The sequence below is a fragment of the Heptranchias perlo genome, chromosome 1 (genome assembly GCF_035084215.1).
Source record: "Heptranchias perlo isolate sHepPer1 chromosome 1, sHepPer1.hap1, whole genome shotgun sequence".
NCBI classification, from domain to species: domain Eukaryota; kingdom Metazoa; phylum Chordata; class Chondrichthyes; order Hexanchiformes; family Hexanchidae; genus Heptranchias; species Heptranchias perlo.
The window spans coordinates 7144021-7157370 of NC_090325.1; the positions used below are offsets into that span (position 1 = coordinate 7144021).

The 13350-nt window shown below is 45.5% G+C and overlaps 1 protein-coding gene across 3 annotated transcripts in view; it reads right to left on the reverse strand.

Moving 5' to 3' along the window:
* The window catches only part of LOC137314445 (exocyst complex component 6B), a 628729-nt gene that overhangs the window by 612224 nt on the left and 3155 nt on the right, over positions 1–13350 (reverse strand). Inside the window, exon 1 of one of the 3 annotated variants that reach the window (XM_067979897.1) lies at positions 2395–2498. The exons of the other annotated variants lie outside the window; for them this stretch is intronic. Within the exon in view, the coding sequence (XP_067835998.1) occupies positions 2395–2435 (41 nt within the window). The 5' untranslated portion in view covers positions 2436–2498. Of the gene's footprint in view, positions 1–2394; positions 2499–13350 lie in introns of those variants that run through there. 3 annotated transcript variants of the gene reach the window in all.

Below are 13350 nucleotides of genomic sequence, written 5' to 3' on the forward strand. Positions count from 1 at the left end.
TTTGACTTTAATTAAAGATTCTAAAACTATCCCTACCACAGATATTACACTAACTGGCTTGTAATTATCCAGGTTAGCTTTTGTTTGAATACGGGTATTACATTGGCCACTCTCCAGTTTTCCGGCACACATTCTCTCTTCAGAACACTCTTTTCACCTCTGAAAACAGCGTAAAAAAGTCAGGTCCACAGCACAAAGCTGCCGACAATTCACCATTAACAGGCACTAAATCATTGGTCTTGCTTTGTAAAGCCTCAGGGATGGAGTGGGGAATAAAAATATGACACTGGAAATGAGCTTGATGTTAAAGCTGATATTGGTGATCATTGTGTAAAGTGAGTTTTGCTCAGTGTTGGATGATCTCTCACCAAGGTTGACAGGACACTGCAGAGGAAGCTTTGCTCTGTACAAACACTGTGCTACAACTGACTTGGGAGTGCTTGATGGGACAGTGTAAAGTGAGCTTTACTCTGTATCTAACCCGTGCTGTACCTAACCTGGAAGCGTTTGGTGCGGCAGTGTAGAGGGAGCTTGATTCCATGTCGAACTTTGAAATCTCTGACCCAAGAATACTCAATGAGGCAGTGTAGAGGGAGCTTTATTTTACACCCAACCCGTGCTCGATCTGCTCTAGTAGTGCTTTGATGGGGCTTTGATGAGGAAGATCGCCTCTGTGCTGCTCCTGATCTGGGAGTGCTTGATCCTGATAATGCATGTTAGAAACAGGAAGTTCTCCATTCTTTAGCCTCACCATTCTTTGGCTCAATCAGCACAAAATTCAAATCAAACAGTACAAATATTTTAACTTGCTCAAATACTCCCATGTCTAAAATGTTTCAGAATACTTTTATGGAGCCCTCTTCCCCATGAAAATAGAACTGTGGTAAGATGATTAGCCACAGAACAACTACAGACAGTTTGTAATATTCGGAGTCAATTATGTTTCTGTTTATTTAAACAAATGATTATAAATAGCAGGCCTGTAACAAATCTGGGGTGTTCCTGTGGAGCGAAATCTAGGTGAAGGGCAAAGACCCACATTGCAGGACAGCACCAAGGTTAAAAAAATTATATAAGAGAAGATGAGATAAATCAGGAAGTAACAGTTCCTGCAGCTTGTGGGAACTAAGAATTTGCAGTTTTGAGTCCAAGTAGGAGATAGAAAGAAGAACATGCATTTCTATCGCGCCTTTCACTACTTCAGAACGTCCCGAAGCGCTTTACAGCCAATGAGGTACTTTACAAGTGTCGTCACTGTTGTAATGGAAGAAATGCAGCAGCCAATTTGCGCACAGCAAGCTCCCACAAACAACAAGACTAGATAATCTGTTGTGGTATTGGTTGAGGGATAAAAATTAGCCAGGACACCGGGGAGAACTCCCCTGCTCTTCGTCTCATGGGATCTTAGGAGTACTCCCTCAGTACTGCAGTGGAGAGTCCGTCTTGATTATATGCTGAAGTCTCTGGAGTAAGGACTTGAGCTCACAACCTTCTGACTCACAGGTGAGAGTGCTCTCACTGAGCCACGGCTGACACCTGGCTCAGATAGTGAGAATGCAGGGAGAAGGCAGACTGTGAAATTCGTGGTAAGCCATTTGAAACTCGCAATTGCCGCATCGGAATTAATTGTATTCTCGAAACAGTGCAGTAAACATTCATCAAACTAGCATTCATCAAAATAAAATGAATCCAGTGGGAAGCTTCCGAGTGCGCCACTTGCCCATGTGATTTCATCGAAGCTGCAGCAGTACCCCTACTTACACTCTAGGCTCCCGAACCCTTCGTTCTTGTCAACCTGCATGGAGTGAGCCTTTGGCTTTGTGGTCGCATGCCCTGCCTGGGAGTCAGAAGGTGCAGGGTTCAATCCCCGCTCCAGACAGTCCTGGTGAGTGGAGACTCTGAATTCTGGATTGACGTCCAGCAGGATACTCATGTCCGGTGGATGTGGGTGTCCCCGCCCCTCCCCCCCATCATCTGGGTTGTGGGAGCCCATCAAACCCTCCCGCCGTAAAGACAGGTATAAAGATGGTTACAGCCATGGAAGGAGCCTATTAATCAGCCTGCAAATCCTTCCGCTACTTCATTTCATACTATTCCCCAAGGAAAGAGTGCGAAAATACAACAGCCAAGATCTCTGGAATTAGGGTATGGGAAGCATGACCCCAAGAAAAGTACAGATCAGGCAAACAGAATCACTTTCTGTGTGGGTTTCTCACCCTTAAACACAGTGATGGCATTCATCTGACCAAGAAAAGTCATAATCCGAGCAAGCTGCAATCGTCCTTTCTCTAGTCATCGCTGAAAGAATTATTAAGCAGAATGAAACGATTACAGCAGAGTGCTCCCCTTTGGTATATATAATAAATTACTTGAAGACAGAATGCTTTCACTCACCACCGAGGGGTTTCGAACAATCCCATTCTATTGGACTGCATACTAGAGCAAGCGTTAACCCACACTGAAGGTAGTTTCAAGTTATATTACAATGTCTGCTGCCTTTCTGTATTGTCTCGGGGCAGCCGGTCATGTGTTATTTTGCTTCAGTCTGCTGATGTTTATGATCATCCAATAAAAGTCCTGTTTTGGCTACTTCAGGAAGCACACAGTCCTGACGTTGAAGGGAAAATGGATTTGTTTTTTTTCCCAAATACATACACACACTGACTGTCCCTGCTTTCTCAGATATGCTTCGTGACGCATGCAGGGAAGGTCACGAAAGCTCTCGGCTGCGAGAGCTGACAATTCAAAGAGCAGACCAAACACAGCCAAAACTCATTTAATACAGCTCCCACGTAATACTAAACTGTCCTCGCCACGACTTGTGTCCTCAATTGGCACGCACTGAGGAAGTCATCTATACCAAGGGCGGTAAATCGTTACACAATAGAGGCAGCAGAGCATCAGCACCAATAACATCAAATTGCAGTTCAATGTGCTTACATGCGTGGGAAAAATGAATCATCTCCACTCACTCTGATACAAGGGGACAGATCAGAGCAAAATGAAAATCACACAAAGAGATCACAATCCGTATCCCTCAACTTAGGAAGATGTTCTTCCACAAGACCTGCTTCTACCTGATGACTGTTGCTGACTGCACAGTGGGAGAGACGGGGAAGGGTAACACAGGATGCACTGCAGCAACTCGCCAAGGCTTCTTCGACAGCACCTCCCAAACCCGTGACCTCTACCACCTGGAAGGACAAGAGCAGCAGGCACGTGGGAACAACACCACCTGCACGTTCCCCTCCAAGTCACACACCATCCCGACTTGGAAATATATCGCCGTTCCTTCATCGTCGCTGGGTCAAAATCCTGGAACCCCCTTCCTAACAGCACTGTGGGAGAACCTTCACCACACGGACTGCAGCGGTTCAAGGCGGCGGCTCACCACCACCTTCTCGAGGGCAACTAGGGATGGGCAATAAATGCCGGCCTCGCCAGCGACGCCCACATCCCATGAACGAATGAAAAAAAACCTGCAGACAGTATATGAAGCAGTACAACTACAAGGTCACAACCAAAACCAATAAGTGCCCTCGGATAAACCGGTGATGCCTGCTACTTCGGAAAGATGTCAAAATCATGGAAGCAGATGATGATCCCAGAGGTGAGAGGCTTTAGTTATGTGCAGAGACCAGAGAAACCAGGGCTCTTTTCCTGAGAACAAGGTTAAGAGGAGATCTGACAGAAGTGTTAGAAATTAGAAGGGGCATTGCTCAGGTCAATCAAGAAAAAATATTTCCATTGGTCGGTGAGTCGGCAATTAGAGATCATCAATTTAAGTTCATCACCAAAAATAAAAAAGGGAGCAGTTCAGAGAATTTTTAAAAAATTATTATTAGGACAAGCAAAGCCTGTGGGGGAAGGAGAATCCATAACAGCTTTTAAAAGGGAAGTGGATAAATATTTAACGAAGAAAAATTAAATGGTATGGGAAAAGGACAGGGGCTAAGTGGATGGAATCATACTGCACAGGAGGCCGCCATTCAGCCCATCTTGTCTGTGCCAGTTCTTTGAAAGAGCTATTATCCAATTAGTCCCACTCCCCTGCTCTTTCTCCATGGTCCAGCAAATATATCCTTTTCGAGAATATATCCAATTCCCCTTTTAAAGTTATTACTGAATCTGCTTCCACCATCCATTCAGGCAGTGCATTCCAGATCATAACTGCTCGCAGTGTGCAAAAAAATTCTCATCTCCCCCTGTGGTTCTTTTGCCAATCATCTTAAATCTGTGTCCTCCCGTTACTGACCCTCCTACCAGTTTCTCCTTATTTACTCTTTTAAAAAAAAACCTTTTCAAAATAACTTTGAACACTTCAATAAAATCTCTCCTTTACTCTGCTCCAAGGAGAACAATCCCAGCTTATCTGGTCTCGCCACATAACTGAAGACCCTCGTCCCTGGTACCATTCTGGTAAATCTCCTCTGCACCCTCTCTAAGACTTTTTTTCAAGAGTACTGGCACAGTCACGATTGGCTGAAAGGCCTCCTTCTATCCTGTAAAATTCTACAGTTCTATTTTATAGCAACACAGAGTCACGAAGCTGGGGAGGCCGAGCAGCCAAAACCAAATATACAGTCGCTAACAGTGACTTTCAAACAGCTGCACGCACTGTGGTGTTGTTGGAATTGCTCTGCTTTTCACAGCAAGGGGGCAGATTCCACAGCACCAGCAGGCTACAAACAGCTTCCACTTGAAGCAACTGCGCAGTACAGCGTCTACTCCCCTTGATTCGAAGTTGCTTAGTTCAAATTTATCTGTTAATTAAATTTTGTTAAGCATTAAATTCCCACTTTGCTGTGTTGTTTACATCCCTTAATTCAATTTTGTTTTGTGCAATAAAAATATTGGTTTTGAATTATCAGGAGTAGACTGAATGACTCTGTTAAACAGTTTAATTTGTTAATCCATCTCTTTAGTCACTTCTACTTTGATGGCCAGATTGGGAGAGTGATAGTCAAGCGGCCCCTTTTCCACTCGGTCGGCACTGGGTGACCAACACCGCGAGGATCTACTGGATGTCGGGTTTTGGATGCCGTCAGAAGTGTGCAGCTAGCAATCCTTCACACAGATAACGTGCGACAGCAGCGGGAGCAAACACTGCCCATCAACCAGGGCGCATCGTCAACGTAAAAGCACCGCAGCAGCGTCCAGCTCAGAATGCCTCCAAACACGCTCCGTTAATAAGGTGCTGCTGTTGACGTCATCGGGGGTATTGGCCTGAACGAGTCACCTTCAGTAGGGATGCAGTCATTAACCCAAGGTCAGAGGGAACCTCAGCAACAAATGCATTTGTTGATTCAGCTTCGGTGAACTGGCAGGCTCAGTAAATTTTCCGAGCAGCTTACCCCACCCACCCCACCCTGCGATTCAATAATTCATATGGACAAGAGGATGTTCATTCCTTTGAAGTATTTGACAGCCTGCTCTCATATATAGAGGCTATTTGCCACAATTAAAATCACAGTTTAGGATAAAGAATTATATCTTGGCTCAAAATTTGACATCCATAAAATAAAGTCAGTCCCATTTTTCCAATTTTTATATACATCCAAACTATCAGCACCAAACACTCCCAGGGCAGGTACAGCATTGGTTAGATACAGAGTGAAGCTCCCTCTACACAATCCCATATAACACTCCCAGATTAGTTACGGCATGGTTTAGATATAGAGTAAAGCTCCCTCTACACTGTCCCATCAAACACTCCCAGGTCGGGTACACGTGAGTTAGATACAGAGTAAAGCTCCATATGGTACCATCAGACACTCCCGAGTCAGGTACATGAGTTCGATACTGTAAGGGAAGTGCCCGAAGAATTGTCTTGAATGTGTCCTCAAAATGAAGTCAATAGCCCGACTGAATGCTAGGAAAGGGTTCATGCCAATTAAACCACGAAGGCTTATACAAACAAAATATTCCTTACCAGTGATAGAAAACAAGTCATTGAGACTGCAAGCCTGGAGATGGCTTGATAAGGGGGGGCATAAAGAGGTCCTGCCTTATTTGTGCGTGACCCCTTTTGTGCAAATACCGGATGAGTTAGGGGGCAAACTAGGTGTCAGCATTTCATTGATTTGGAGGCTATTGAGGGTACCAACACAAAGAATAGCTACTTTGCCAATTCACTGAAGGCCAACTGTACCCCAACAGTGCTGGTTGCTAGTCAGCGATTTGTGTTGGACAACCCTACAAAGGAGCTGGTGGGTTCATTTTAAACGTGAGGAGAAATCTATCAGCAGTGTGGACTGAGCTGACAATACAAGTTGCCAGAATAGACCACCTGGGAACTTGCTAAACTTGTGGTTTTGCACAAGGCTGGGGTTTACACCACCCCCTCATGCACTTGGTCTCACTCCTCCTGCCTCTGGTGGGCTCATGATTCAAGTAGCCAAGCACTTTTGCATCGACGTCCACGGAAAACCGTTCCGCGGCAACGCAAAAGCGGTATTTTGATAGCGGGTAATTAGGCGCTATGCCCCCAACAACAGCATTGCTTAGTTCAGAGAGTTAACTTGAGGCAGTGCTTACGAGTCCTGGGTTACATCACCACACACCCGGCTTGCCAACAATGCATCAACAGTGTCCCACTCTTGTTCAAGTTTAACTGGCGGACTGCCACAGATGCCACTTGGCTGTAGATTATGTACTTGGCTCGAGAAGCCATCAGCAAAAGAAACAACACACCCACAAAAATTAACTATCCCAATGACTCATAATGGCAGTGAGGAACAGAGCCAGAGAGACCTGGAATATCCCAAGTTCAATCTTTGAACTGCAGTGAGTGGCTTGACCACAGCAAGTGCAGAAACAACAACTTGCATTTTTATAGTGCCTTTAATGTCAGAAAGTGTATCGTAGAAGCATAATGAGAAATAAAGCAATGCTGAGTCAAAGAAGGAGGTACTGGACAGGGTGAACAAAGAGGTGGGTTTTAAGGAGGGTCTGAAATGACAAATACACTTCAAAAAAAAATGATAACATTAAACCATATCCATTTCTAACTTCTTGATTTCTTTGATGTGGAGAGGTTTAGGGAGGGAGTTCCAGAGCTCAAGGCCGAGGCAGCCAAAGACACAGCCAAGTGGGGCGAAGAGAAAGGGAAGCACAAAAAGCCAGAGTTGGAGTAATGGAGAGTTTGGGTGGGTGGGTGGGGTTGTCGGGCTGAAGAAGGTTATCGGGATCGGGAGGGGCGAAATTATGAAGGGATCTAAACAGGAGAATGAGAACTTTAAATTGAAGCTGTTGGCTGTGAGCCAAGGCAGATCAGTGAGGACAAGGTGGGCGAGACTGGATACGAGCAGCAGAGTTTTGGATAAGCTGAAATTTGAGGATGGAGGATGGGAGGCAGTTCAGGGGAGCATTGAGATAGCCAAGTCTGGAGGTGACAAAGGCTTGGTTGAGGTTTCAGCAGCAGCTGAGCTGAGGTAGGATCGGAGGTGGGTGATGCTATGGAGATGGAAGTAGGCGGTCTTTGTGATGGAGACGATATGGGGTTAGAAGTTCAGCTCGGGGTCGAATAGGACGCCAAAGAAGTTGTTAAATGTCTGGTTCAGCCTGAGACAGTGGCCTGCGAGGGGATGGAATTGGTGGCTAGGGTACAGATTTTGTGGCGGGGGCTGAAGACGATGGCTTCAGTCTTCCCATTGTTCAACTGGAGGGAATTGCGGCTCATCCAAGACTAGTCACCAGACAAGCAGTCTGACAACACGGAGGCAATGGAGGGTCAAGAGGGGTGACGGAGAGCTCGAGCTGGTGCCGTCAGCGTACAGCAGACGACAGAAGTGCTACAGTGGGCTTCAGCTTGTCTGTGTTAGGGAGGAGAAAATCAGGCAGGGTTCTAGCCCGGGTCCATGTGCTGGATTGTGTGCCCATGTAGATGTAGGACAAGCACAGGATCAGGTTTGGTTGACAATGCCCCCACCCCGCCCTCCAGCGATGGTAAAACAGCCTGTTAACCCCACTATCTAGGTTCACTGCAGAATGGCCACTTCAGTGAGATACCTGTGACCAGGAACTTCACTCCTACAGGGAGTCAAAGCACCATCATATGAGGAGTTTTAAAAAAAAAAGGATAAATATTTATTAAAAATGACTTCTTTCTCCCCGCCGCCCTTACATTCTGCACTTCAACTTGGATATTCGAAAGGAATTACAGGCTTTCGAACAGACGCATCAATCCTTTCTCACACAGCTAGGTATTTTGTTAAATAAAGAACAACCCCCCATCCCGCTCACAAGCAGATTCAAATGGACCCAATTTTTCCTCATCATTAAACCACACCCAATGTCCTTACTCGGTCTGGGCCTATACGTAACTCTAACTCCCCCCACCCCCCTCCCAACGTGGTCGACTCTTACCTGCCCTCTGAAGTGGCCGAGCAAGCCACTCCGTTGCATAAAACCACAACAGAGGAACAGGAATAGGCCATTCAGTCACCTCGAGCCTACTCCTCCATTCAATTAGATCATGGCTGCTCTACACCTCAACTCTATTTGCAGCGGTTCAAGGCGGCCCACCACCACCACCTTCTCAGGGCAACCAGGGATGGGCCTTGCCAGTGACACCCACATCCTGAGAATGAATTTTAAAAATAACTCTCCCAAGTACAGCAGGCGTGCAATGACCCACATGTGCTCAGCAGGGATGAAATCCACTTCCCCCAGATCCTTCTGGCACTAGTAATCAGGGGCAATACACAGAGTAACAGGTGACGATACATCACTTCAGTACAAGTACAGCAGCTACCATTCAAAACCGTAATATATCTCCACTGAGAACATCATTTATTAGTTCTTGGGCCACGCTGGCAAGGTCACATCATGAGAATGTGGTGGTGGGCCTTCGTCTTGAAGCAACTGTATTATAGTTTGGGGAGAGCGTTCCAGATTCCCACGACCCTCCGTGTGAGGAAGTGCTTCCTGACATCCTGAACGGCCTAATTCTAATTTTAAGGTTATTCCCCCTTGTTTTGGACTCCCCCACCAGAGGAAATAGTTTCTCTCTATTAACCCTATCAACACCTTTAATCATCTTAAACACCTCAATAAGCTCATCCCTTAATCTTCTATATTCAAGGGAATAAAAGCCTAGTCGATGCAACTTCTGCTCTCATAATTTAACCCTTGTAGCCCAGTATTCGGAATCAATCACAGTCACACAGTTGTGGCTGAGGGGTTACGGTGCTGGGCTAGAAATCCATTGGAGTCTCCCATGCAGGTTCAAATCCTGCCAGATGTGAGCATGTGGTGCGGACTCGCGGGCTTCTGTATGGGGGAGCCGGACTAATTGGATGGCTCAGACACGATGGGCCAAATGGCCTCCTTCTGTGCTGTAAGATTCTATGATTCTACCTAGTCACAAGTAAGCAGGATCTCTTTGCAGAAGGACCATCTGGCAGCTTTCATGCTCATTTTTTCTGGCGTTAGCACAAAAATTACCGGATGTATTCAATTCAATTTCACAACTTGCCATGGCGGGATTTAAACTCACGATCTCTGGGTTGGCAGCTCTGGACTACAAACACTAAGCTACAGACAGAACTTCATGATGCCACAGAAGCTGTATGCACATTGCCTCCGACACTAGTTAAGGACAAAACAAAGGAAGAGGAAGAATGAGTGCTTTATGGGAGAAGACAAGAAATAGTAGTTAGGTGATGCCAAGATTGGGTTTTAAAAGCTTGATTCCAAGAATGAGACAGAGGGAGGGGATGGTAGGAGACAAAGAGCAGGGTCTCAACAACACCAGAACATTAGAATATCATCCTGGGACTGTGTCCATCAGTGATTCTGACTTTACTTCTTTCTTCTAGTTTTGGGAGAGCACCTTCCAACGTGCCTATCTTCCGCAATTATACCGTGGGTCTTGTAGGTCCATCAGGAAACAAGAAAAAGCAGGTTCGGCTGTCCTCGGTTGCTGAGGAATTACGCTGATGTCAGCAAATGACGATGGCATGGGAGCTGCGCATCGAAAGCCAAAATTACTCTGGTGGGGTAAAACTGCCTTTTGAGGGGAGGGGCAGTGGTGCCTTTAATCTAGATTTGTACAAAGGAGCATTAGCTCTTGCTGGAGCAGTTATAATAGGCTTTTGGCAAAGGCAGAGCTCAATTATCTGTTGAGACTTGAAAGTGTGCCACTGAAATTAAAACATTAAAGCATGAGAGTGCAGCACTGGTGTCTGGCATTCCTAAAAACAGTGGTGTAATTTTCTCATTAAATGAATGCAGCCTCTCTTCAATATGTACCTCCCTGTTCAGCTGAACTTACAAAACCGTTAAGGATATATTTTTACCAGCTTGTCGACCCTGTTTCATTTCGGGAAATGGAAATTGTTGAATGTGTTTTTTTTTTGACTGGTTTACTGGTTGCAAGATCAATTGGTACGTTCTCTTTGACTACAACTGTAGCATCGGTGCAAAGTAGTCTTGCTTCTTACCAACGCCGAGAAACTTCAGTGTAAATCCAGAGTCAAAGCCAGAATAGATTCCAGAGCGAAGCGGAGTCAGACTACCTCCTCCAAGGAGTCTCATTTTGCTACACTCCAGAGTCAAGTTGGGCCCCGACATTGGCTGAAACACTACGATTTTAGCATCAGTGCGAATACACTACAGTTGCAGGTCTCTCAGAGACCAGTCCAGGCTCCACGTTCTTCCCGGGCACACGGCTTGAACTGGCCTCTGATGGGATTAACATGGTACAATGCAGCAGCAAGGCCCCAAAATCCACTTGCTAGTCATTTATTTATTTATTTATTAATTAAATTGTCTTCCCTCCTCTCCTGAAGGCACCGGCTCATGTTCGATGTACAATCAGTTGCCCTCCAGGACAACGACCGTCAGCAAGGACAGATATTCATCGAAGGTCCCTGTTCCTATTCCAGTGTAAGGAGTCTTACAACACCAGGTTACAACCTGGTGTGGCAAGACTCCTTACACTTGTCCACCCCAGTCCACCACCGGCATCTCCACATCATTCCTATTCCAGGTAACCTCTGCTGGTACATGTATGTATATGGAGAAAGAAAAGAACTTGCATTTATATAGTGCCTGATCAGGGGGGTGATTTTTAACATTTGCCACCTGGATTCTCCATTGGATGAAAGTCAGCTGGGTTCTACAACGGTTGGGTGATCCTTGGCACCAGATTACAACCCAGGCAGTTGAAAATTACCCCGCATATCCTTCAAACATCGCCAAAGCTCGTCATGTATTTGAAGTGCAGTCACTCTTGCTATGTAGGCAAACGACACAGGTGGGAATGAACAATCTGCCAACTAAGTGGCAGTCCACACTTGAAGAATGGCTACTTGGGTGAGGTGCCAGCGACCTGCTGCCACCTGTGAAAACCATATCCAATTAAGAGTCAGCGCCTTCAGGAGAAACCAGAAGGGGAGGAAACTGGGGGAGGTAGGGCATTATTTTACAGACTGAAACAAGGAATTATCTATATCAAACATTTTGCATCTGTGCACACTTCCTGTCAACTTCCTTCATTATAAATTCCTATGTCTACAATTATAATGGAAACTGCCTATGTAAACTTGTCACATTGTAATTGCAGCCATACCCCCCACCCCCGGAGGCACTGCAACGCCACCACTGGCAGGAGGGTGTAATTCCAGGTCATGTTTCCATCATAACAGCGGAATTTATAATGAAGATATAAAAAAGACCATACTTCGTCTTGACTGCCCATTTGCAATACCATGGGAGCATGTAACAAAAAAAGAAAAAAAACTGCAAATATATAGTTCTGAGCAATTCAAATTGTAGTACTCACGACATGAGAAACAGGAATGCAATAGTTTAGAAAACCATATACAAAAAGTGCCATGAGTTTCTGTAGAGGATGCAGTTTGGTGAAGAGTTGTTCTACATCTTGTTTAACTGGAATCTCTCCACAAAGCAGTAAAGCACATCTGCTCCTGGAGGACGTGGTTCTTGGAAGATGTGAGGAGTAAGCGGTACATTTCATTCTCCACATCTCGAGTCATCAGAACAAAGGAACAGGAGTAGGCCATTCAGCCCCTCGAGCCTGCTCACACAGTAAGTACAAGCTCTCGTCTGTAAGGTGCATCCCCCACCCCCCCCTCTCCGAACAGTGCTGAGTCTCGCCAGGTTACAGTCTACTGGTGCAACCATCCTTCTGGTACAAGACCATAGACCATGCTACTTCCAAACCTGATACTGTCCTCAGCTGATCGTCACACGCACGCGCTTCCCAGCAGCAGTCACTAGATAGCGATCAGAAACGGGAACCCCTGCAATGTATTCCTCTGCCGAGCACAGAGGTACTGAAGCCAAATGTGGCAGATCAGAGCTGCGAATAGGTAACTCAGCACAAAGCAGGAATGAACTTGCACCATTTGGGTCTGTACCTAAACCCATGAAGCCAGCAAAGGAGGTACCTGCAAGGGGTGATTTCAAACTCTTACCCACTTCTGGACTGCATGGTGGGCATTAATTGCAGTCAGATTATGTACACTTTCGGTCCCATCGATAGCAGTGATAAGGAAATCCCTTTTGCTGGCAGCACGATCAGAGACGCTGAAGCTGTCTCAGACTGGCTCGGTGGTGGCACTCTCAGAACGTCATGGGTACAAGAGCACATAATCCAGGCTGATACTTCAGTGTAGTACTGAAGGAGTGCAGTAGGAAAAATAATGAATTTACATGATGCTTGAGTATTTTGTTGAAATGTTCTGTAGATCACAAAATAAACGTGAAGAGGAAATGAAATCGACTATATGAAATGTTACGTAAAGAGCAATGAAACTGAAGAAAAGAAACTAAGGAAAACTTTACATTTATATAGCGCCTTTCACATCCTCCAGACATCCCAAAGCACCTCACAGCTAATAAATTACTTTTGAAGTATAGTCATTGTTGTTATGTAGGCAAACACAATTGCCAATTTGAACACAGTAAGGTCCCACAAATATCAACGACGTAAATGATCAGTTAATCTGTTTTTGGTGGTGTTGGTTGAGGGATGAATGTTGGCCGGGACACCGGGAGACTCTTCAAACAGTTCCATGGAATCATTTACATCCATCTGAACAGGCAGAATGGGCCTTTGGTTTAATGTCTAACCTGAAAGACAGCACCTCCGACAATGCAGTGTGAGATTACTGCCACTGAACCAGACAAAGATATGACATAGGCAGAATGCATCAAGATTGCAATTTCATTAACTACTTGCATTTATATAGCGCCTTTAACACAGTAAAACATCCCAAGGCACGTCACAGGAGCGTTATCCGACAAATTATGTCAGCGAGCCACACATGGAGATATTAGGACAGGTAACCAAATGCTTGGTCAAACAGGTTGGTTTTAAGG